Source organism: Nicotiana sylvestris, chromosome 3 (assembly GCF_000393655.2).
Source record: "Nicotiana sylvestris chromosome 3, ASM39365v2, whole genome shotgun sequence".
NCBI lineage: Eukaryota > Viridiplantae > Streptophyta > Magnoliopsida > Solanales > Solanaceae > Nicotiana > Nicotiana sylvestris.
In genome coordinates this window covers 135,552,353-135,577,623 of record NC_091059.1, presented here as the reverse complement: position 1 = coordinate 135,577,623, position 25,271 = coordinate 135,552,353, and the positions used below count along the sequence as shown (strand labels likewise).

At 35.8% G+C, this 25,271-nt stretch overlaps 2 protein-coding genes across 3 annotated transcripts; both read right to left on the bottom strand.

Moving 5' to 3' along the window:
- Nucleotides 1–467: 467 nt before the first annotated feature.
- LOC104236874 (uncharacterized) lies at nt 468–7,456 on the bottom strand. Of its 2 annotated transcripts, none has more exons than XM_009790912.2 (10): nt 6,883–7,456; nt 6,048–6,134; nt 4,539–5,521; nt 3,705–3,793; nt 3,485–3,588; nt 3,288–3,387; nt 2,804–2,879; nt 2,593–2,707; nt 1,978–2,509; nt 468–1,195 (listed from the first exon to the last, which is right to left on the bottom strand). In XM_009790912.2, exons 1-10 carry the CDS (start codon nt 7,190–7,192, stop codon nt 706–708), a joined length of 2,886 nt encoding a protein of 961 aa, XP_009789214.1. In that variant the 5' UTR covers nt 7,193–7,456; the 3' UTR covers nt 468–705. The 2 variants fall into 2 exon arrangements, with proteins under 2 accessions (XP_009789214.1, XP_009789215.1); XM_009790913.2 differs by having other exon boundaries at nt 6,048–6,145; nt 6,883–6,898.
- A 1,607-nt stretch (nt 7,457–9,063) lies between these two features.
- Nucleotides 9,064–23,990, bottom strand: LOC104236875 (cleavage and polyadenylation specificity factor subunit 2). Its single transcript, XM_009790914.2, has 18 exons — nt 23,718–23,990; nt 23,374–23,542; nt 22,510–22,606; nt 22,150–22,276; nt 21,946–22,061; nt 21,426–21,520; nt 21,191–21,342; nt 20,183–20,237; nt 19,999–20,106; nt 19,311–19,563; nt 17,745–17,929; nt 16,719–16,811; nt 12,381–12,479; nt 10,440–10,571; nt 10,306–10,350; nt 9,716–9,883; nt 9,534–9,608; nt 9,064–9,416 (listed from the first exon to the last, which is right to left on the bottom strand). Exons 1-18 carry the CDS (start codon nt 23,864–23,866, stop codon nt 9,315–9,317), a joined length of 2,220 nt encoding a protein of 739 aa, XP_009789216.1. The 5' UTR covers nt 23,867–23,990; the 3' UTR covers nt 9,064–9,314.
- Between the last annotated feature and the right edge of the window lie 1,281 nt (nt 23,991–25,271).

Sequence of the window (25,271 nt, the reverse complement as noted above, 5' to 3'; positions counted from 1 at the left end):
AGAAGAAGTGCACTCTCCTCTGTGCTCTAGGAATCCAAACTAACATGCAGAAAACTTGACTTCACTAAAAGCTTATAGTAGTCTGATTTTACTCGAAATGCACCATCACTTCTTGCTCTCCACCTCCACGAGCCCTGACCAGTGAGTACGTTGTTTGTTAGTAGAGTATTTCGATCAAAATATTGAATTCGTCCACCTCCCAATCAGGAGTAAGCCATTCTCAAATAGGGAAAAGTACCTTTTTAAATTATTATTATTATTATTATTATTATTGTTTCTGATATGAAGGGTCTTTACACCTTGTTAGGAGGACATTTTGAACTTTTCCTTCAGTTTTTGAAAGGATATAACACTCTAGTATCTGGTTTTGGGGTCGGGGTAGCCGGTTGGAGGGGGTTATCATGTCTTTAGTCATTTTTTGTGAGGGGAGATGCAACCTGTCTAGATCAGTTTGCAGTGACATTACATGAGCGAAAAAAATCAGTACTAGTACAAACATGTATATAGTACAATTAAGAAGCTAAAATTATCAATGTGCTAATGGAAGACGTATATCCCTTGTAGAGTTTTCTCTTATTATTCCTCTCTTCTGGTGGATGGACTATACCCACCAGCTTATATGGGGCAAAATTGACTGCTTAAATCAGAGAATTTATTGACCAAAAAAGCAAAAGCGATACAAGAGCGTTCAATACATCACACTTTTCATGTCTTGAATTTCTGTGAGATCTTCTCAACTCCTTCCCTGCAATCACCGGCAAAGCGCTTAACACCATCCTTGAAAGCTGAGCCTATTTCAGCTGAGCTATGCTGCACTCCTTGTACTGAGCTGCCCATCTTTGACATGGCAGCATCCTTGAACTCCACTGTTTGCCTCCCTGCCTTTAGTGCCCACTCCTTAAGCGTAGCGATCAGCAACATTATTTTTCCAATAATCATATGAATTGTCTCTCTTGATTTCTCTCCGACAGTAGCAGCCATTTCCTTGAGCTTGTCAACCAATGTTTCAGCTCTATTAACAGTTGACTCAACCGACTGATTTCCAGCATTCACCCAAGTAACTCCAGCATTTGCTTCTTCTTGCAGGTCATTGTCAACTACCACCTTGATGCCTTGCTTCTGCCAGCGGTCTCTAGCCTCTTCCAGGGCTTTTGCTTGCTCTCTAGCTTTTTTAGCCTCATCTTCCGCCCAAGTTCTAGTTGCAAGATTCAAATAAGTAATTAATCAACTGTAGATGCAAACTACGAAGAAAGGGGGAAAGAAAAGAAGTTTTTGAACACCAGTGAAACTATTTATAAAATATGATGTGTTAAATGTTTCAATGCGTTCAGATAAAGTTGCTTAACATTAGGTATTTTACAGTTGGGAGTGACTGCGTGAGTGGAGCAACAGACCAACAATCACTGACAAGGGACAATACCAAAGATGCTTGGCGGTAGTTTCACATAAAACCTATTTGTTAGAAAATGTAACTTTCTTGTGATACTAAAGCAATCCATAGATCAAGGCAGAAGGTTTAGGGAAAACACTGGAATTACAAGGACAGAAAAGGTGACAGCTTAAAAATGGGACCAAGAGATATTGTAACTCCTCTGTTTATTGGCAATTATCAGCTAGTGAGTTCGAACAAGAATCGGTAGAGCCCAGACAAGGAACAGGTTTCAAAATTATCAAAAGACGAAAATGGGATGAATTTTCATAGCTCCTTTCCACGATTTTTTTATAACTTAAGTCGAAGTACAACTAGTACCAACTCTCATGATACATGATGTTGCCAAAACTTCCCCAGAATACATAAAATATCAATACATTATGGAACTGATCGTCAGCCAGTGATAATACACGACAAGTGAACTGTGGGAGTGACATTAATTAGCAAGCAGGTGATATCCACCTTGATGAGCCATTTGAATGTGGTGAATCAGCATGGTAATTAAGATCCAACTAGAAGAAAAATCAAGATAATATATCTCTTACCTAGCCAAGGATAATGCTTTTCTCTCGACCTCCAGCTCATACTGCAATCGTGCTATCTCTTGGTTTTCAATTTCTGAATCTTTCCTAAGCTTGTCAATCCTCTCTTTTTCATATGAGATCTCTAATTTGTTGCTCAGAAGAGTCTGTAATTGCTCTTCTACCTCGCGTCTTAATCTGGAAAAGAGTTCCATCTCTGAATCAACAGCAGCACGTTCCTTCATTAATGCTAAATTCTCTTCCTCCCGTTGAGCTCTCAAACTCTCCAACTCTCTCCTTGCTTCCTCAGCCAACTTCTCCACTGCATCAATCTTTTCCCTTTCAAATAGGAGTTCCTTCTCAAAACTTGAATTCACATCTTTTTCAACTTCAGCTACCAGAGCATTATGGGCAGCAACAGCTTTTTCAGCCATTGACTCGGCCTCAATGCGCGTAAGTTCCTCGCCAACGATGTCAGAAGCTTCGCCAGTTGCTAGGGCAACAGCGGCTTGGGCTTTGGTCACAGGTTTATCTGGTTGGAAGAGTCTTGTGTACCCTGTTTTGAGAGGTTAGTAGTAGCATATCTTACCCTTTCTCATATAATATAATTCCACATCAGACACGATTAATAGGACTCACCAAATGCAAGGGCTACTATTCCTTGTTCACCTGATGATAAGTCAGCTACCACCGCAGGCCATGCATCTGGATGAATCTTGTCAACATCTATGAACCCAGAGACTTTCTGTACGGACTGTCAAGGAAAAGAGATTGTAGCAAATTAGTAGATCGTCCCTTGCAATGTGCAATAAACAAGATAGAAGCCATCATTCTTCAATTTGCATGCAACCTTTTGGTCAACTATTGGTAGCTGTCTTTTCTCTATGGCCATCTTCCAGCTGACAAGATCCTGACGTGATAAAGGACTGCAATGCAGAACTTTAGTGCATCAAGTAGTAAATGACTAGGAAATGTTAGTTGGCCTCAAAATACATTAGCATGCCATGAAGCTAATAGTAATTAGATCAGGAACAATATTATTCTTGCATTGCAAATACATCAGGAGAACATCGATCAGCAACTTAAATGAATACAAGATGTAAGAAACATATAAGCATCCATAAACCCATACTAACAAAAAAAGCCATAAGGAGATAAGTTTTGTACTCATCAGTGAAGGGACCTAGTGTATGAGAGACGCAGAGGATCTGGCTATGGAAATTTAAGACACTCATCAGCTCAGTCACCACCAGTAAAATACCGTTGAACTATTGATACTTGAAAAGTGATCACCTAAACAAAGCCCAACATTGCATTTGTGAGAAGTATTATACCTTTCAGGACAGAAGAAGACGGGACTTTGGTCATCATCCGAAGATGACTGCATGTCACGTCTTGAGAGCTTGCTGGAAAGTAACCCTGCTTCAGCCAAACCTAAAAAGATTCACATTCACAAAGCCACAGCTCCAAAGTTAAGTATTTGAACTCAAAGTATAACTTACAAGAGAAAATTGGTGGTCCGAAGCTCTACCTTGTATAGAAGGGAAGTCTGGATCATCAGGTGTAATATCATCGAAGGCAAGGTCAGTAACATTCTCAATATACATAGCAGGGTAGACCTTTGAGACAGTGGTCCTGTGGTAATCAAAAGCAACCTCGCTTCCTCAATGGGTATGTCACTTGACTTTTCAGTGTTTCAAATATAAAACAAGACCACCGATCATGTTGGAGAGTATAAGAGACGGTTATACCTTGATAGAGTACTACTAGCAGAGACCAACCAACGAGCATATTCACGCCGAGTGCAAAGATCTCCAGGTTGAACATCAGACTCAATAACCTACAACTTAAAGATTCAAAACCAGGTGCAAAACGCATATTGGCACAACTACAAACTAACATAGGATTGAACACTTCTCCCCTTGACCTTATGTACCATAGATAGTTTTATTCAACTAGAAAAGGCTGGATCAATTTTTTTTTATGACCAAGATTCCGAGAAATGAGTCTGGGGCCAACCTTAGGACCAACCACAAACATCGAAACTCGAGGAAAAGGACGAATCAAATATCCCACTAACACCTACTTGAATTTTCATCTTAAAACATGATGAGGGTACATGAATACTGCTTTTGATGGCTAGAAGGCCAATGCAGGTAGAAGTTGAATCCCATAGGGGCTGCACTTCATTTATTTATTTATTTTATTTTATTGTAACATGGTGTCCACACCAAGGGCACCTCGACTATTCCATCAGGTACCTACTACATCCTACAAGTACATGTACCGGACAACTCTGCCTACCAAGGCTTAGATAGATGGGAAGAAATCACCTCGGTTTTCTTTTTATCCCATGCCGTATTATGGCAATGTAACAGCGGTTTTACATAACACTTGTCTAACATCTCTCATCAGTTTCTCAAAGAAAAACGTACCATGAAGAAAGGGAAGGGCTTACCTCATGAAATTGAGTTATCTAAGTGAAAAATATCAACGCAAAGTAACTAGCGCAATAAAATTATATACCACGACGCAGAAAACTCTTTCCAGGAAAGACTGAACTCGATGAAGTAATTATCTAATACCTTCAAAGCTTGTAATGCTGCGAGCACCTGACCTTGGACTTGATCAAAGGAAGCAGGAACCAAAACCTTTCCTGGAAGTGCCTGCAGAGCTGCAGAAATAGTAGATGGAGCAGGAATACCAGCAGAAGTAAAGATATCATCAGGATCCATTGAGTTCAAAGATGATCTGCTCGCATTCAAATCCTTAAGTTCATTTTCAAGATGGTCATAAGCTGTTGTAGCAACCAAAGTTGTATCAGGCACCTTGTCCCTGGTTAACTTATGCACTTCAAAAGATGACTTATCCCCATCATTTGGAACCTCCAGCATTTTGCTCAGGTCAACACTGGTGGTGGCAAATGAGCTTCGAGTCTCTACATACTCTTTGTGCGTAATCACCGGTTCTAGAAGTGCTTCTGACTGTAGATTAACACCAGTGTTGAGGTTCGAAGGCTCAATAGGAGGTGAATCCAAGCAAGTCTCGGGATATCCTGATCCTTCCAAACTAGATACTCCCACCTGGTTATCAGCTTCATATGTTGAATCAGGATTTAGGACTGATGAAGTAGCTACTTCGTCATCATTATAGTTCTTCCATTCTGGTACAGTTGTTGGTTCTGGTTTTCCAGCACCAAGGCTGTCTTCCTCACTTTCATAGCTTGATGTTGTGAAGGTCCCATCAAGGGATTCAGATATGGCTTCAGTAGCAACTACTGCGTCATCACTAGCTTTTCCATCCTCCAAATCATGATGAATATGGGGCTCATCAATGATGATACCATCATTTGATGGATGCCCATCATTAGTGTCCCCACTAACTCTACTTTCATTTTCAGAATATAAAGATGGATCCTTGCTTATACCTGCCTGGAACTCTTCACTGCTATTATCTTTGATTTCATTATCATCTACAACTATCCCCCCCTGAACTGTGCCATTATGATTGCCAGAATTGATTGACATTTCTTGTTGTTCTGTTAAGGGCTCCATCTGTTGTTTAATTCCTGTGCGAATGAACTTGCAAATTATGAACCTGACTAGCAAGAAGCTCTCAAAGGAAAATACCACCTCTGAAGGGAATGTGCATGTTTTTAAGTCATGAAAAGCATAATTAACCATCCAAACACACATGTTATAATCAAACACATAAGCTTCTTTGTAACCATTTAAACCCTCCTCAAAAGTCACAGACTAAATCGGTCTTTCAAAAGAGAAGAGGGATTTTGAGTGAGTATCATCACTGACAGGTCCCACATACTTCGTGCAGGAAACCTCTTATAGATGTCAAACTGAGGACTTCTTAAAATTATTCACATTGTTACTTCTCATACACATGCTGATGTTTCACAAATGTAATCAGCTTTATTTTATGCAAGATAGTTTTATTAATGGAAACACGATCCAGACTTGGCTGGTGATTGGAATGCCCAATCAGGTTTTCCAGTCATCATTACTTTAGTAAACATTCCACCAATAGCTTTTGACAGAAATCACTTGGTCATCACAGTTAGTGGAAAGTACTAAACTCACTTGTTGAACTCCGTTTGCTTATTGACAGTGCAGCAAAGGTAAGGCCAGACACAAGTATAACAGCAGCTGCTCCTGCTCCCAAAATCCCTGAAAGTAAGCTACGTCAAAAGTGTTCAGTCCACAAAAGAACCAAGACAAAAGCGTGATGCTTTAAAACATTTTATGTATTCTGCAGTCATATAAGCACCTATAATCCCAATCTTTGCCAGGAAACCGGAACACTAATCAGATTCCATTTGAAAATCACAATATGTCATGATTCTGAATTTAGTTTTATGGATATTACTGCTATCATTTCACGTGAGTATTACAGATGTCTAAGAACCAATACATCATCCTAACAGTCAACTTGAAGCATGTAAACTACCAAAGTCAATCAAGAGACTGCTTCATCAAATTTTACAGGCACACTTAAAATAAAATGATAGATTATCCCAAACAGCTACAGCAACATCAACTCCAAGTAAGTTGCGGTTAGCTGTATGGATTCTCAATATCCATTCCGCTAATTTGAACTTGTTTCATTTCGACCTTCAATATTTTATCTTAAAACCAAATTATAACTTCTCTTACACTCTTTCTACATTTTCTACTGGCATACAAATATCTAATACAAACTAAAAACCTGAACTTAATGTTCAGTTCTCTAGTTTTGTAGCACTTCAATTGTAAATGAGCTGATAAACTTTGCTTTGTAATCTTTTTGCATCTTCTTGATGCCTTTAATGATATCCTGCTTACTTCATCCAAAAAAAAAATACTAAAAACTGAACTTAATGTAAGTGTACCAACACGATTAGCCTGAATTCTAACTAATTAGTGTCGCATATTATACCTGTGATGGACTTCTTCCGCTGCTGCGAGTCCGTGGATTTTTCAGCAGCATCAGCTCCAGACCATCCAGCGAAACCATCAGCTGAAGAAGAAGTCGAATTTACCCCTGTACTTCTTTTTTCCAATCCACCACCACCAATTGACACATTAATATTATTCACACTAATCGAAACCAAACGAACCCCACGATAATCCAGCTTCCCTACACGCATTCCTGCAAAAACTACTGAAGGCTTTTTGTTTTTGCAGCTGAATGCTAGTCGAAGCTGAGAAGAGTTGGGACACCATGTTGTACTACTCAAAGAACTCATCCTTTTTTTTTTGTTGTTGTTGTAAATTTTCAACAAAACCCCAATTGATAAATTAGGGTTTATATAGTGAATTGAGCTTTGTCAGCAATGGTTCAAACAATTTGACTCTGCATATATGAATAGTGAAAACACACAATTACAGAAATGTTGTTAAGATATTTGGAAGTGAGAAAATTTAGGGCTTTTCTTGTCAGTATTATGGAGCAAGTACAACTGTAGAAGATGAAATAGAGATATGTTTGTTTCACCTTTTCTTTGTTTTATCTTATCTTTGCTTTATCTTAATTCTTATTCTTATACGATACCAACTTTTTCCTTTTTGCTTTTCATACTAAATATTTTTACGAAATACAGCTATATAAGCTGTCAAAGACCAACTGAATTACCCGTTACCAGATATACGACAGATACACTTTTTCTGCAAATGCATTATTAATCCTGAAATTATATATATATATATATATATATATATATATAGTACTCCATCCATCGACATAATTTGATTCGATTTTTTTTAATTTAATTATGGTATTAAGAATATATCATAACACGATTAATAAGAAATGTCTCATTCTTTTTTAAACAGATTAGTAGTAAAAAATAATATCACATAAATCAAAAAATATGGAATATCTTAATACGGTAAAGGCGAAATTCGTACTATGAGTAGAATTACCATACATTAAGTAATTGAGGCGGTTGACCAGAAGACTAAATCAGCAAACTGCATATTAATTTTAATTAGTTTAAGTTAAAGATGAATTTTAATCTTGTTTTGGATGGGATTTGATGGATTTTTATCCTTTGTTTTGTTGATGAGATAGACGTAAGAAAATAACAATTTTGATTAAGATTTTTTTAAAACATAGTAGAACATATCAAGCTACTAAAAGAACCATACAAAGTAAAAGCAAAATAACAAAAATAAAAGTTAAGACAATGGAATGAGAGAGGCGTGGAGGGTAGGATAAAAGGCAACAGAAATTGGGTATTTCCATTAGAAAGAAGTGAACCTGCGAACTAATTTGGATCTATAATATCTGAAATTTAATATTCGGATGGTCCTATAATTGTTCATCCTTTCCCTAAAATCAAATAAAACTGCGGGTATTAAGTATTACTATATGTCTAATCAAATTCGGCTTACTCATTTATTTGCTGCCCGATCTTACCTAACGCTTGGTTCAGCGTACGAATACTTACATCTCATGTAAAGTGCGCCAACATCTAATAGCAGCATTAATTTGGTCATTTTTCAAAAAGCAGCCCGATGTAAAAAGCATTCAGGATCCGAGGAAGAACAACACTTGAAAAGGTGTCATGTAGACAACCCAAGCATTAATAGCTAATTCCATAGCTTAAACCCCTGACCTATAAGTCGCACGGAAACAACTTTACCGTTATCCAATACTCCCTTTCTAATTTGGTCATCTTTCAATTTGATAAATAAAAATCCTGTTGAAACTTGCACGGGAAAAGTTAAACCAAAACCCTATTTAAGAAACATGTATGCTTCCCCCAGACTTAAAAGATAAAAGGGGACAATTAATTGACAACAAAACATTCAATTAGAGATGTACGCTAAGTTATAATTGGTCCTCTCTTTTTTCTGTCAATAGCTTGGTCGAAACTTCTAAATTCAGCTCAGTTTTTTCTACTCTAATACGTCAGGATTCGTGATTCTTCATTTACCAAGCAGTGAGTATATTCTTAATTTTCGTTCGGAACTGCCATTGGCGCAAATTCAACAGTCAAACGGTCTCCACTCTGCAGGAAATACTGACGATTGAACTTTCCGTAACCAAAGAGAAGATATTTACAAACTACTAGGAAAACAGCCACGTCCATGAGAAGGAAAAGAGGCAAAAACAGGAACAGCAAAACTGCACTATGGATACAAAGTACAATTAACAGAGGCGGAGCCAGGAATCCAAACAAGGGGATTTAAACAGAAAAAAAATCTTATGCCAAGGGAATTCAACAACTAATAAATAAGCAAAAAAATTCCAATTTTTGCACTATTTACATAGTTTTCCGACAAAGGAGGTTCAATTGAACCCCTTGCATCCCTCTGCCTCCGCACCCGGGTACAAATACAAGACAAGTTACTCTGCTCTTGACATTAGAGGGAATAAAAATGTGAATATAGGTATTCTCGAATTTTATAGTACTCTTCAGATAATGGACCTTCAAGCACGATCTGCTGAATAGCAGCACCTCCAACCTAAAATAAATTTCCCAAACAGAAGTTTCAATAAAGGAAGTCAAAGAAAAGGCTCTGAAATGCTTAAATTTGCTAGTAATATGAAAAAGATTTTGAGGTATTATCAAAAGTTACCACCTTTTGACTAGCATCTCCAACTTTGCGAATGGTCACATACTCCCCACAACGTAAAGCACCACCAGCAAATTCTACCTGAAAAATGAAATTTGTTGGTCTTAACAATTTGCTAAGCAAAAGCCAAAACATAATTAGTAGAAAAGATAAACACAAAAGAGAAGACAAAAGAAAAACAAAAGGACCTGGACGCCCTTGCTGGCGAGAAACTGCTTGAAATCGGACATTTTTATATCTCCGACGAGAACTGTTTTATGCGGGGGAGCGGGTCCCGAGAAAGGAAGTAAAGAGATCATGCCATTTTCTGTCTTCCCCACTTCAGCATCAACCCATGCTATTTCATGGTCTCCAAGCTATTACAAATGTTAACACAATTAACCAAGGAGAGAGGAAGACTCGGACCACAATATGATCAAAGTAAAATTGGTCTCTGCCACAGCATATGGGGCAGAAGGTCGAATATACCAGAACTTTTAGCACAAACGCTTGAAATCTTTATACCCTTCTAGTTTATGGAGTGTACAGAGCCCCAACATTTCAGAACAGAAGGATGGCTACAAAATTGCTAGTGCAGAAAACTTTTGAGAAAGAGAACCTTGATATAACTTCAGCAAGTGTACATAGGTTAACTTTTTTAAATTGGATGTGCATAATTTACTTACTAACTTCACCTGCTTCCATAAATGCGTAAAAATAGTTCTTAGAATACATAAGGGGGCAAAATTCCTGAAGAAAGTCATTTGTTGATGTCATAGCCATACCATATCCAGCTTACCTTCTTAAAGAGCACTTTGCTCATTAGCTTCTCAGAAAGTTGGACCTATCAAGGAAACAAACATAGAACCGGGATGTTAATACTGGTGTGTTTTTTAACAAAGGTATAAACCACAATAAAGAAAGTAGACTAACCTTATAAGCACACAAATCTGAAGTGACATCAATTGTTTCTTCTAACTGGGGAGCGTAAACATGCGGACAAACTTGTTTCAGACAATGTTGCTTCAGATGCTCAGTGGCTTCAGCTGATCCATGCACCAACACCTATAAAACAGAACAGCTATTATAGCATGTCAAACAGTCGAAACTGCAAGAACTAATGGTTTCAAATAATTGAAGAAGAAGAGAAGTAGAACAGGGATAGTATTTATAGGGAAAAGGGCACAAAGTTAAGTTAATGAACATCCAATAAGTGCATCAAAAGCAAAAAGATGTAGACATGAAGATCCAATCAATCCAAATGGCCATTTTTGTGCTATTGAACTTCTAATACAAAATTACCAACTTCAGTTAGGAAATTGTGATCCAGGAGAAGTTGTGGACAACATAAACTAACTGATCTTTAATCCCCAGGAGCTTCGGTCTAGTGGTAAGAGCAGCACGTGATGTGTAGGTTAGACGCACACCACGGATTCGAACCCTCCCCTAGACAAAAGTCTGGTATTTAAGTGGAGAAGGGTAGAGGTGTGGGCCCCGTATCCATCGAGTTTCAAAGCTTGCGCCACCAACCCTTGGGGATATCTCGGTTATCAAAAATAAAGACATAAATAAACTAACTGACATTGATATTTTAGAATACAGACTCATTAATCTAGACGTACATTAATGAACCATACTAATAGGCCCTTTATCAAATCTTGATGCATCACTTTTTTCCTTCCTATATTCTTTTTTTTCATATGCAGGATGGGATGAGTTCAACTAGCTCCTGCAAACCCTATTATTATTGGTTCCAAAATTGTAAGCCTGTAACCCTCATGTCAAGTAAGTTTCAGACTAAGGATAACCAACATCAGTCAATGTTTCAGCTTTACAAGAGAAAAAAGCTAAATAAAGTCTTCATAGGATATTCAAATATATTATGTGAGATTTTCAAAATCTTTGACTCAACTTGTTTGCAATACAGAATCGGTAAAAAAAATATCCTTTGATTCCGTTAGTAAAAAGCTACCAGTAGCATTGAAGTAGAAATCGATACCAAGCTAGCAGTTTTCATCTTGTGAAATGAAGTTATAAAATATAAGAACATGATATAGAATCAGTGAAATACATCTTCTATGGGAAAACGAAAATAGTTCGGTCATATATACTGAAAGCTTAATATATGTGACCTACAGGTTTTCTTTCTTTTGGCTTTCCACTTTCCTCGCCAGATAGAGAAAAGGCAAGCAAGGTCAGATGATTCACCAGATTCTGATTACATAGGATACAAATGCTTCTCTTTTTTCTCTTAAGGTGGGGCAGCAGAGGTAGAAGGAGAAAAAGATAATTTTCTTCTGCAGTAGTTTAATAGTGTTTCCAACAAAACCATCTGTTCAAATGTGTTAAGAGTTCCACAAGTCTTTTGGCTAAGAAATTCTTTTACAATTTAGGATGAAGCTATACAGCAGAGAACTAGCAGTTAGATCAGAAGAACAAAACCCTCCAGTTTTACTAAAAGCACGACATCCTCTTGTCCGACAGGTTTAAAGATGTTATATCCTATTATTTCAAGAAAAGCCATTAAATGACCAAAATATTTCAGATCACTTTACTGGAGATTATTTCTTCATGGTAGAAGAAAGCCTATGATCCAACTGTGCCAAGAATATATTCCATGCATGCATGAGGAATATATGTTGTTCTTTGAATGAGAACATTGTGGAAGCGTGTGAATATATGTCATAAATGAAAATTTAAACACAAAAAAAACACAGAACATAGAAGACACGTCATAAAACACACGAGAACAATTGTGTTATTACTGATACTAGCAACTTTTGAAAAGATGGTAGAAGTGCATGAAAGAAAAAATGTGATTTTCTCTTATCTTAAGGAAATCTACATTATCAGTTATAGAAAGGACGTCCATACAAGCTTTAAGGGCGCAACATGAGCAAGAATTGATTTGATTGAGCGGCCATCTGAACGACCTTCAAAATCCACGTATAATAAGGAACACTTGACTTGTACCTGCGAGAGGGGAAAAGGGGAGGATGGAAATTGGAGCAAAACATACTATCAGGATGCTAATCAGAATACTGAGCATATTAAAATGTTGTATGTTTGCTGGTGAGCAAGTGCAATTAGAAAAAAAGAACTAAAGGTTAGCAGCAAACCATCCAACTTTCCAGATCACAGTACACTACAACTTGTTACCCTTTTCTAAGGCTAATGATTGAATCTGTATATTTGTGAAATCACAAAACATGGATCACTAAAACTAGAGTTTCAGAAGATCAGGAACACATGTCAAAACTTAAGTGACATTCAACATTTCCGGAGTTTAACAATTGAAGCAACATTTTTAAGAGCCAACTTTGTAAAGAAAGAGTGAATTCAGATAGAGACAGTTTGAAGATGCATCGACTGTAAGTTACTTCCAGCTAGGATCTAATCATATACTCCCTCTGTCCCAATCATCAAAAAGAATGCTAGGGTTAAAGTATGAGGGTCAACCTATCTAGAGTAAAAAGGACAACCCGATTGGAGCATTCACGCAGGGTCCGGGAAGAGCCACACCACAGGGGGTGTGATGTAGACAGCCTACCCTAATGCAAGCATTAGTGGTTGCTTCGACAGCTCGAACTCGTAACCTATAGGTCACACGGAAACAACTTTACCGTTGCTCCAAGGCTCCCCATCTCAACTTATCTAAAGTGAATTTGGATATAGGTTTCTCAAATGCTTTGCAATACACTTTACATGTGTCTGCATAAAAGTACCATCAATCACAATTTTTTCTAAGTTTTGAAATGGAGTTTTGATTCGGTGAGCAGAAGAAAGCGGAACGGAAGAGGAGACCTCCTGTGTCAAAAGTTGGGTGTGATTTTCCAACTTTCTCATTATTTGCGGATGGACAAGGTCATCCTATATAGATTTTCCAAAGCTATATACATAGGCGCGTGATAAAAAATTTAAAAACATTTAAAAAATCTTAGTTAAAAAGAAAACTTTTGATTATCCAAATAGTAATAGAGCCCAAAAAATTGGGGCGGCCGGATTAACTAATTGCTCGATAAGATATTCCAGAAATAGCATCATCTTTTGCTTCTCATCTCAAAACTATCACAGCCCTGAAATAGTTTCTGAAAAGTGCAATACTGACGGAAGTAGCAAGTGCATGAAACTTTGATAAGAAAGAAATTTTAAGAAAAATTATAACAGGCCTAAGCTAGCATGATACAATATTTTGATTGCTCTACAATATTTCACTTTCTCATTTCGAAAGAACTACTCAGTCACTACATTGTTACTAAGAATTCTGCATTCTGATGGCGTACATTAAAGTGGTTGAATTTGATAAATCTATATTCTATTAAAAGCACGAAGCCCCTTAGCAAAATATCATTCGCCTTTTTTACCCTTTAAAAATAGATCTGACATTGGATAAGATTGTAAATTAAGTTACTTTCCTAATATTTAGGACTTTGAGATCAACTAAAAATTTTGCTTATTAAATCATTAATGTATAAGAAGTCCTAAGATTTTGGACTTTAAAATCAAATAAAAGTTTATATAAACCTTTTTCGAGAATTCCAGTGCATTATTTTATTTCTAGGACGTCCAAAGAATTGCAATTACTAGTCTAAGTATACGCGCGTTGCGCGTGTATCCTATCTCAATAAGTATAAAATAGTAAAAATTACATAAATATTTTATTATAAATTATTTGAGTAATGAAATAAAGATGAAAGAGGTACAGTGTCTTCAAAAATCCAAGCAAGAAAAAATATAAATTATCAGTTAACCTTTCAATTTAAAGAAACACTTACAAAATTAATTTTATGAAAATAACTCCAATTTGTAAACCTAATAATAGATATTATCTAAAAAATATTGTCGAAACACTTACGGAATCAAATTTCAAGAATAGTTATGAGTAAATATCAATCAAATTTTTCAAAAACACTTGTAAATTGAGTTTTACTAACCGTGAATAGGTTATATGAAAGAAAAATAGAGGGAAAAAATTGTTCTTATGTGGTTAAAAATTTAAAATATAATGACAAAAGGCCGAAGAATCATTTTTTGTGGCATTTTTCTTGTCAGAAACAACTTTGCCTATTTTTCATAGTCTTTTATTTTCTTGATATTGCATCCTTATTAGGGAACACTAAAATCTAACAAATTAAGCTTCAAAATTAAAAATAACTACATAAGAGTTATTTAAAAAAATAGATACTTCATTGAGGAATATAGGCGAGAATGCTCTCCCATCTAAATTTTCAAAAAATATTATATTTATATTACAAAGTCCAAATAAGAAAAAAAATTAGGTAAAATACTAAACTTTTAAAATCTTATATAGAAATTCTTACAAAGTAGTTAAAATAAGGAAAAAATTACTCCTAAATATTAGGAAAGCATTAAATGACTAATTTGTCTAGTATGAAACTTAGAGCCTGTTTGGCTTAGCTGATTTAGAGTAGTTGATAAGCATTAGGTGCTGAAAATCACTTTTTAAGTGCTGAAACTTATTTAAAAAATAAGCAGTTATGTGTTTGTATAAAAGTGCTGAAATTAATAATATGCACCTAAAGAACTGGGTATACGAAGAGTGTTGTTTTAAAAAGAAGTATTTTAGGGATAGAATAGTAAATATTTTGGTCAAACTTAAAGTGCTTATAAGCTGAAATTTGATAAGTTGGGGGAGACCAACTTATGGCTTTTGATTTATTTTTGGCTTATAAGCACTTAACTTATAAGCACTTTTAATTTTACCAAACGCGTAGATAAGCCAAAAAGTGCTTATAAGTCATTTTGACCAGCTTATAAGCTTAACCAAACACCCTCTTATTTTTAAAAGATAAAAAAGGCGAACAATATTTTGCTAAGGGGTTTCATGTTTTTAATATAGCGCATGACCCTCGTATTAATAAGAACAAACTTTTAAAAATAATATACGTGAATGCAAAATTCAAATTAGCTTGTGAATAAATTCAACTACTAATACAAATACGTAAATTCAAAATTCAACTACTAATACAAATCTTTTTGCTCAATACCCGAACAACACAAAGTTTTGATAATAAAATATGAAATCGTTGTTTCTTTAATAGAAGTAGTCGCTTATATAATTCAAATAAGGTTTAATTGTGTATAATTCAAATAGACAAAGAAAATATTATCAAAAAATAAATACTCCTAAATCAAAAAGAAGTTCAAAGTGTTTTGTTTTTTTCTAAACCTAAAAGGAGTACAACGTATGAATGAACTTGAAATTTGAATAATATGTCAAATTGAGCTGCGTGTGAATAATATGTCAAAATTTTATTAACTAAAAAAGACCCTTCTAAACCTAAAAAGAGAAATTTGATACTCCAACGTATGAATGAACTTGAACATGAACAAAACTTTCATAGTGTATTAAAACATAAAAGTTATAAATATTAGGAAATAATTAAATGATTACTCCTAAATAATAGGGAATTAATTAAATGACTATTCCTAAATAGTAGGAAACTAATTAAATCTTTATTCCTAAATATAGGAAAATAATTAAATAATATTTCTAAATATTAGGAAAATAATGGAAAGACTATTTTGTCTAGTGTGAACATTATTTTAAAAGGGTAAAAAAGGCGAACGACATTTTGCTAATGGTCTTCGTGCTTTTAATATAGTATAGATAAGTAATACCTAACTAAATAACTTAATTTGCCAATCTTTACTGGTTCTTATATATCTAACCATGACGAATCACATTATATATGGCGATCAAAACAAAGCAATATTCATAAGATATCTAATTTCAAATTACTCATAATAAGATTTTGTATACCTTGACTTTAATTTGTAACTTAAATAAATATTTTTACATAAGGTCAAAAATAAATGAATATAATATGTGTCAATTTTCTGATCAATATTTATCAATTTCAGGAACTTGAATTTTTACTTAATATTTATTTTGTGACTCAAACGCATGCTTTGAATGTCATTTTTTTTCAAAAAAGTTATTCTCATCTATATAGGGTACACGCACAACGCGGGTATCCGGAGACTAGTAAAAGTAAAAATGACAGGCCTATAGTACCACGATACAAAAGTTGGATTGACCAATTCTATTTTCACTTGCTCATTTTGAAGAGACAATTTGATCACTGCATTGTAACTAAGATTCTACATTCTCATTTATTGAAGTGGTTTCAAGCAAATTCAGCTTTACCTAGAGTATCAAAAGAAATCAAGAAGCAAACTGAGACTTACCGTTAACTCTGACGATACAACTTTTGAGGGCGTTGAATCAAGGATTAGATTTGCTGATCCTTCATCAAGGTTTCCATTTAGATCTCCATCAACCTAGAATAAGATTAGAAAGACAGTAAATAATTATCCAACAAGGTCGGGAAACGTACAATTCGCCACAAAACTGTAGCTAATTGAATGGTTGAAAAAAGTTAACAGCAGGATACTTGTAATTTCCTAGAGATGAAATTTTACCATCTAATAAATAACATGTTCATTAATTCTTGAGGTGTCAGCTAATGCTAGTAAACTTTAACCAAGGAAGAGACCTTCATTCTTCTATACAACGCAGAAAGTAATGCTAGATCTAGTTCCTAGTGTCTGTCTTTCATTTCTTCCTAGTATTTTCTCTGCTTATCACAAGACATAAATGATACACCAGAGATAGCCATTTGTTCTGAGTCAAACAGTAGGAAAAACTTTGAACTCGCCAAATGTGAGAAGACATGTTTCCTGTCTACCATGGATGTACAATATCCATGATATAAAGTCTTGAAGAACTGTAAACTTTTAAAAAGAGTCATATGTATGCAAGAGCTATAATGTTTACCTGTAAAATTATTTACTACAAACTCCAACTCCAAGTATCATAATACATGATTCACAGGCAAATCGCCATTTCTTCCCTTACAAAATTACAGGCGTGTTTAAGACCACAGGTGATGCTGTTAACCCCAAAATTGATTTTAAGCCCAAGAGAAATTATTGTTTCACCCTACATGGGCTACGATATAAACAGTTCAGGAACATGAGAAACTTTAGTTCAGAAAGTACTCGAGCTGCCACTAAAATCTATCAGATGCTCTGATGATGTATGGTTACATTTGAACAATCATTAGCAAAATGATTCAGAGTTCAATCTTCTTGACTCAGATGAGACCAGAAAGATTTTCTGCATTGGACAAACAACATACAAGTTGATTTCTAAACAAGAAAATAACCATGACACTGCTCAACTGAAGGCACAATTGACCAACTTTAACTCACATGCATTGACGACTGCTCCATGTTGTCATCTTTGATCACATAATCATCTGGATTGATGACTTCACCAAAGTCATCCCACTCGGAGGTGTTATCATAGAAAGGGAACATTGGAGCTACGCTAGATGAAGGTGGAACAAATCCATCAATCAAGACATCCTTGAAAGCACCACTGTATGGACCAGCAGCTGTAAACATGATAAGACCTATGTTTAACTTAAATATCAAAGTTCTAAAGAAAAAAAAAAGGAAAGTATGTGCATGGGTGCTATAGATATTTTGTCTGCATCCTTGTTCATAGTGGGGTTGCCAATTTTCTTTACTTCCAAAAAGTAGATATATATTCTCTTCAAAATAAAGTTAGAGCTCAGTTCTTTCTCAAAAAAAAAAAAAAATTTAGAGCTCAGTGTGTCTGTTATTTCTTTAGCATGCATATTAAAGCCCACTAGTGTGATTATGCCCTCACTTTTCAACAAGACAACAACTTCCTTATCTGACCACCAGCAGACGACTAATTTCATGAATATCCCTTCAACATTTTAAATTTGTTGGTTTAACCCAGATCCGATCAAAATAAATTTTGGTAAATCTCAACCGGCAATATACTGCCAGATCTGAAAATTATACCCGAAACCAGCAGAAATCAGCCACAAATATTTTGTTTACCCACATACACCATCAGGAGTTCTCCAGACCAAAGTGATAGGGGCAGGGAGAGTCAAGGTTCAGAAGAGCATTCAGATAGAGGAGGCGGACGAATAGTGAAGATCTGGCATAGAAGCAGGTTCAATAAAGTAGGAGAAAAGAGGACTACACAGAAGGAATTCAGAAGACGTATACAGAAAGAGGGCGGAGAGGGAACCAAACTCTAGGATAAGCAATTTGTAGAGAGACACCTGAAGGAAAGTAATGTTCACATCTATTAGTGATAGGATTGTCTAATAAAAAAGAATAAGGGAATGGAAATCCAGTGATGCATTCAGCCTTTCTACTTCATGTTTTTGTGGGGGATGAGAAATGTTCCAAAGTTTCAAAGATGGATCTTGATAAGGAAATGGACCTTGGGTGTTTTGGAAGGTTTTCTACTCTTTGGCATACTTCTTATATACGGGTGATTTTTTCCCTTGTTTTAATGAATTTTATTATTTTACCAACAAAAAAAGGACATTGGGCTTAACTCAATCCCAAAAGCTAGCTTATGGGGTGAGAACCCGATGTGGGACTCTGACCAGACACCAAGGACTGGACATTTGGAGTGTGGAAAACATAAGATGGGGGCTCAACATCAGGTAAACAATGGATTGGGATGGGCTTGGCTCTGATACCAGGATAAAGAAATGGACCTTGGGCCTAACTTAACCCTAAAAGCTAGCTTATAAGGTGATGATTGCTCAAGATCATATGAAGGGACCAAAGAACCCATACCCACCCGATGTGGGATTCTGACAGATCTCAAAGAAAAAAACATACAATTTAAAGGTTCAACATCCTCTCAAATATGATGAGTCAAAGTGCACAGGTACCAGATGCAAAGTGTTTTCATTCACATATCAGAAGATTGCACTATACCATTGGAGGAAGCATGTGTGACATTGGCATCAATGACCATTGGGTCACCAGTGATGACTTCGGCCCCAATAGGCGCTTTTGATTCCTCCTCTTTAATAAGAGTAGCTTTGAGAGCTTCTTCCCTTTTTATCCTGTTTTGCTCCTCCTCATAAGCGGCTAACTCCTCATCAACCAAGGGAATTCTCCTTGACATAGTAACTTTAACAGCTTTAGGAGGTGGATTTGACTGAAGAATGCGTGCCAATGTGCCAAACTATATTCAAGTTGAAGGCATCAGTATAAGCATATGTAATTGAAGATACAAACAGAAACAAGATCAATTTCCTCAAAATACGAAATTTTGAATAAATATTATTAAAATGTTTATCAGTGAAACTGGCAGCTTTCCTGCAAAGCAAAGAACGGTGAAACCAATTTCCAACAATGAAAATGAGCTGCCATTAACGAAATATATTATTACTATTCAAAAAACGTGGCAAGAAGAAATTCACTCAAGAAGTATAGATACTGGAGCTGCAAAATTACACATGCATCTTACAAGTAAGTTATAGAGATATTCTAACAGACGAGTATCCCTTGGACCTCAGAAGGGGTGAAACTGATATGTCTTACTATAAGTTAGCATTAAAAAATGCTGGTCATAATCCAAATTTTGAAAAAGGATTAATTAATCTGAGTACAAGCACACCTGCCCTCTTTCAGTGAACAAAACAAGATTCTTTGGATCAGCTGCCCATTCAACAAAGATGTCATGCGAATATCCAGCTTCTAAACTGGCCATGGAAGCCATAACAACCTATACATTGTATACAGATCAACTGAGAAAACATAAAGACGAGTCCTCTTTTACCAAAAGAAGCAGTGAAATGAACCTTTGGCCCAGGAACTTCTTCAAGACCACTCTTGTTAATCACGAGCTTAATTTTCCTGTATATATTGTATAAACGCTCCATTATATTTCTAATAAGATTATAACTGCTGGAATATAGGAAAATTTAAGTAATATTAATCATGCTGACTATTACAAATACAAGTGAGAGTATTTGCCACTTGAAGGTAGCAAAAGAAAAAAGGTGACAACAATACTTTGAGTTTATTGCACTACTTTCCATCCTGTTGAGCAATATTCAAAGGATCACCACTTGAGTTTTTGAAGTAACAAAAAACCTTTGCTATAATTCCATAAGTGACAGCAAGACAATCAGTAAAAGGTAAATATGATGCCACATTCACCTTCCAAAATGGAATATGTTATCCAGATTTGTAAAGCCACTCGAACAAAGAAAAGAAGAATAAGAAACTAAAGAAAGAGGACGTCTTCAACCTTAGTAGGGTTGATCTGACACAACTAGACATTCAACTTCCAAGTCATTTACCCCGTCTATCGGATGATTCAAAACCTTCATCCTGATTTCCCAAGAAGTAGATACAATATTTGGAAAAAATACCCAGAGACAAAAGGACAAAATAAAAAAATAAAAAACAAACTTAGGAGGGTACTAGATTCATTTTATCTCTTGCATTAACTTCCCTTATGTAGGCTTTCTTTGTAATTTGACAGAAAGGTGATCCAATGAATTTCAGTTGATCTTAGCCTATAACAATGGTATGATTAGCTTGAAAGCTGAGGCTGTTAAAGCACAGGCTGTCACAAGTTATCTGCTAACCTCCTTAAAGGAAATCTTACCCTTTGGGTTCAGTAACCTCCAAAAATAATGGACAACTTAAAGTAAATAAGTAAACCCGACCCCCACAGTTCAATAGCCTCAAAGAATCATCATTGAAGCAAAACAATTCATTAGTTAAATATCTCTCCAAGAATGACAACATTTTTTAATAAATCTCCAATAATGAAAACATTTGAAGTGTATCATCCTTACCTTAATAAAAAAGCATTGTCCCGAGTGTGCTCAAAAGATTTTGCAATTGAATCGCTCATCCACTCAAGGAAACTCTTCGCATAGTCAACAGTACTTGATGCTACATATGAGAGGAAGAAGATGGGAGTCGACAACTGCTTTTGCGTCCAGTGCTGCAATTCTCACCAAAACCAGCCATGAGACTAACTAGTTAATAAGTTGCAGACAAAAAAATGAGACATTCTCGTTCCTGCACCTGTTCCAACGTCAAGATGAGCTCCAAAACTCTACCAGCAGTATCAACAGGAAGTAATACATTTCCCCCAACATTTACAGTTTTCTCTATGGCATCTACAGGAAAAAGAAAAACACATAGACAAGAACTGAGAAATTATCACTTACAGCATGGAAGAGAAGATCCAACGATCTTTTTTCTATTGAATGGGGATAGGGAAGATCAAACGACCTTTTGAAAGTCCTCTAAATATGCAAATTAATAACTGTAAAATTATAAAAATGTGTCGGACAAGCCCTTCTCAGATCCAAAAAAGCTCCTCAAACCGAAAAGTGGCGATCTTTTTCTTTTGAATGAGGATAAGGGAAGACCAAATCACAATCCGGAAGTCCTCTGGATGTGCAAGTTAATAACTAAAAAATTTTAAAATATATTGTGTGTATCTGTGACTTCCCCTAAAGGCCTAAACCAACGAAGTCCGTATGACAAGCCATTATGAGATCCAAAAAGTTCTTCACAATAAAAAAGGAACAACAATTACCTAGAAACTCTTGGTCCCTTTGGCGCCTAGAGGGTTGATTGTTTAAAGCATTAAAGGCATCCGTTATTAGAACAGCTGGACGGACAAAAGACTCTAAAACAGTTCCATTCAGATGTCTGGAAGGGAGAAAAGAGTAATTATAATATTAGGATCAAGTTGAGTAGAATCCAATTTAGCCGGATAATAAGACTGTTCTAAGTTTACCTTTCTTTACGGTGATTGAAGTCAACAGCGTATATGACATCCTCCCCATCTTTTGTTATCTTCCATGTAGTACCTCCCAACAGATGACCAGCTACCAGTGGAGCAATAACAATCCCTTCTCCTTTTCCTACAATATAACAGCATTTCCGGAGTCATTAATAGATTTAAGTTCTTCAAATTCAGTTGTAGTCAGGACTTGCAACCAATCTAGCTCTTAACGACCACTCATCAACGTCATGGGCAACTTTATCTCCTTGACAATATGAAGTACTAGATTATACATGATATTAAGAGACCATAAACGGACATGGAGTGAACTCAAAAAGGTGGAGTAACATACTAAACAAAAAAGAAACCTACCAGACATGTAATGATTTTGAGAGTAGGTTAATCTGGTCACATTTTGGAATGCAGAATCAATGTCATCCAAAGTGAATAGATCAAACTCTGAAACTTGCTGCACGAGAAGAGAATGTCAATGGACTTCTATACGATTACACACTCATAAACAACAAACACAAATGATTCCGTCAGATATTGGACAATACTATTCTTAGCAGCTGCCAAATATTGTTCTATAGGTACTTCTATTTCTCTTTATTTTTCTTTAAAAAGTTTTGAACCCTATTAGTAGAAGAAGAAAGCTTAAGTAACATTCGAGTTGGTACATACGGGTCTGATAATGGTGACTCACTTTTTGCCAACTTTATTTCCATTGTTCTTCTCTAAAATTTGAAAGGGTTGGTTAGCATCACTGACACCTTAACTACCAAGTAGACAGCAACTGAATCAGTAGTCTGCATTCGTCGTTTACTATGCAAATAATTAAGGAGACCAAGACCTAATTAATCAGTTTGTCAACAAAATACAGAAGGATTATAGAGATAATGATCCCTATAATACATGTTGTAACAGTCGAAAGTTTTATTTTCCTTTTCTAATGAAGACAGTTTGAAACATACAAACAGAAGCCTCAAACTCTGGCTAGTAAACTTGTGTATTGCCTCAGATAAACTCTCTCCCTTAGGGAATACATAAATCATTAAGCACATTGGAATCTATAGCTCAACATAATTCATTGCAAAGCACAAAAAATTAAACACGACATCAATGTTAAGGACGGTCACTTAATATACATGTGAAATGCTTGATTATAAAGCTTATAAACTAAAATAGACAAGTGCATTCGATAATTCATGGATAACGCTAGAGTAAAAGGTTCACCTTCCGTGAGAGATACTGATCGTACATAGTTAGTAACCCTAGTCTGTACACTGGTTCTGTAGCATAAATAGGAGCGGAAAGACCAAGTTGTTTCACAGCATAGGGCAAAGCACCAAGATGAAATGTATCAGGGTGTGATAGCAATACAGCATCCACACTTGAAGCCACCCTGTATATTAACAATATATTATTCAGCACAGAGAAATTCAAAAGACAGTAAATAGATAAAGAAATTTCATGCAATAGTTAGCTATCTGTTGTTAAATCCTACATTGTAATATTTGTTTTGCTCTGAGAAATAGGAATATTATATGCATTGAAGTGAAATTGAGTTGTTTGTTGACCTGGAAAGGGGCTGAAGAAGAGAAGTATCAAATTGGTCATTCCAACCACAATCGATGAGGAAATTGAAGCCGTCGATAGAGACGAGGTAAGAGAGAGGGTTCTCGTTATACACTCCACAGAGTGGCGTCACCTGAACCGACGTTCCCATAGCGCCGTCGCTCTCTGCTTCTCTTTGCTTCTACACTGACTCGCAGAGCTTAGTGAAGACGGGGATGGAGCTGAGGTTTTTCTTCCTTTTCTTTTCCCTCCCCTTTTTCGTCAACAGATGGGTCGAATTATAATGAAATAAAATCTCAAATAATAATAATAATTGATGAGGTTACTGAAGGGTGTTATAAATATATATTATATTATGGATATTCATTTAGTACCGTTGTAAATAAGCTTCATTTCGGTACTCCGTTATGGATAAATATTACCCCGACAGAAGATTATTTATATATGATACAGTAGCAGCTTACAAGCAACTTACAAGAAGCTTACACAGCAGCTTGCCGTAGCAGCTTACACAGCAGGTTCCAGTAGCAGCTTACACACCAACCTCCTTTCTTCTGTAAATAGAGGATATTTCAGTTCATTATGTACATGAATTTGAAGTTGAATAATAAATATCTTTCTCTACTTGTCTTTGATTTCTTTACTTTAAAGTCTTTATTTTATAACACGTTATCAGCACAAGACTCTGTCATTTTGAGCACTTACTTCGAATTTGATTTTCCTATCTCAAGTGAATGGTAGAGCTTTAAAATTAAGTAAGTTCTAACCAACTGAGGTGTTGAGATGCTGGCAGTAACGTCCCTCCCGGTTGAAGATATGTGTTCCAACTAAAGTCACGCTCTTGGTTACGATGATTTCATGAGCATCATCGTCTACCATGTATAAAATACAAGCACCACTTTAAAAGCATTTCATGCTTATCAGGTAAGGTTTTTACCTTATATTGAAGTCCTATAACTTGATTCTAAAGGCGAGCAAAGAAAATAAGTTTGTTTGCAACTCTGGTAGAGTTTGAAAGTAATATACAAATACCAGAAGTGGTTATGTTTCATATATCTCATTGTAACTAAATTTTGGTAACTACCAGAAGTGGTATATGCCTATGACCACCAAAAGTGATAATTTAGGCTTTCTATGGTTACAATTGAAGATAAATTAGAGAAAATTTCTCTACATTACTTACATGCCTCGATTTGCTCCTGAAGTAGCAATATCTTAAAAGAGGTTCTAAGCCGTCACATAATTTGGTGTGATTAATTCACATTCAAATAATTATGTTCCGTTCCCTGAAGGATGAGAACTTTTGATATATATTAATTCATTCCCCGAAGTGAATGTGACAATATTAATAAAGCTCGTAAATATGAACGCGCTTTTGATGTGAATATATTACAAGTCACCTCCAGAAGAGGTAATATGTTTGAGGGAATATATACTCAATATTTCGTATTTTAAATTTGCTCTTGAAGAAGTAACACAATTGAAATTTTCTCCTGAAGCAGGAAAATATTATGAAACTGTGTCTTTCTGTGCTTAAACAAAATAATAAGCTATTC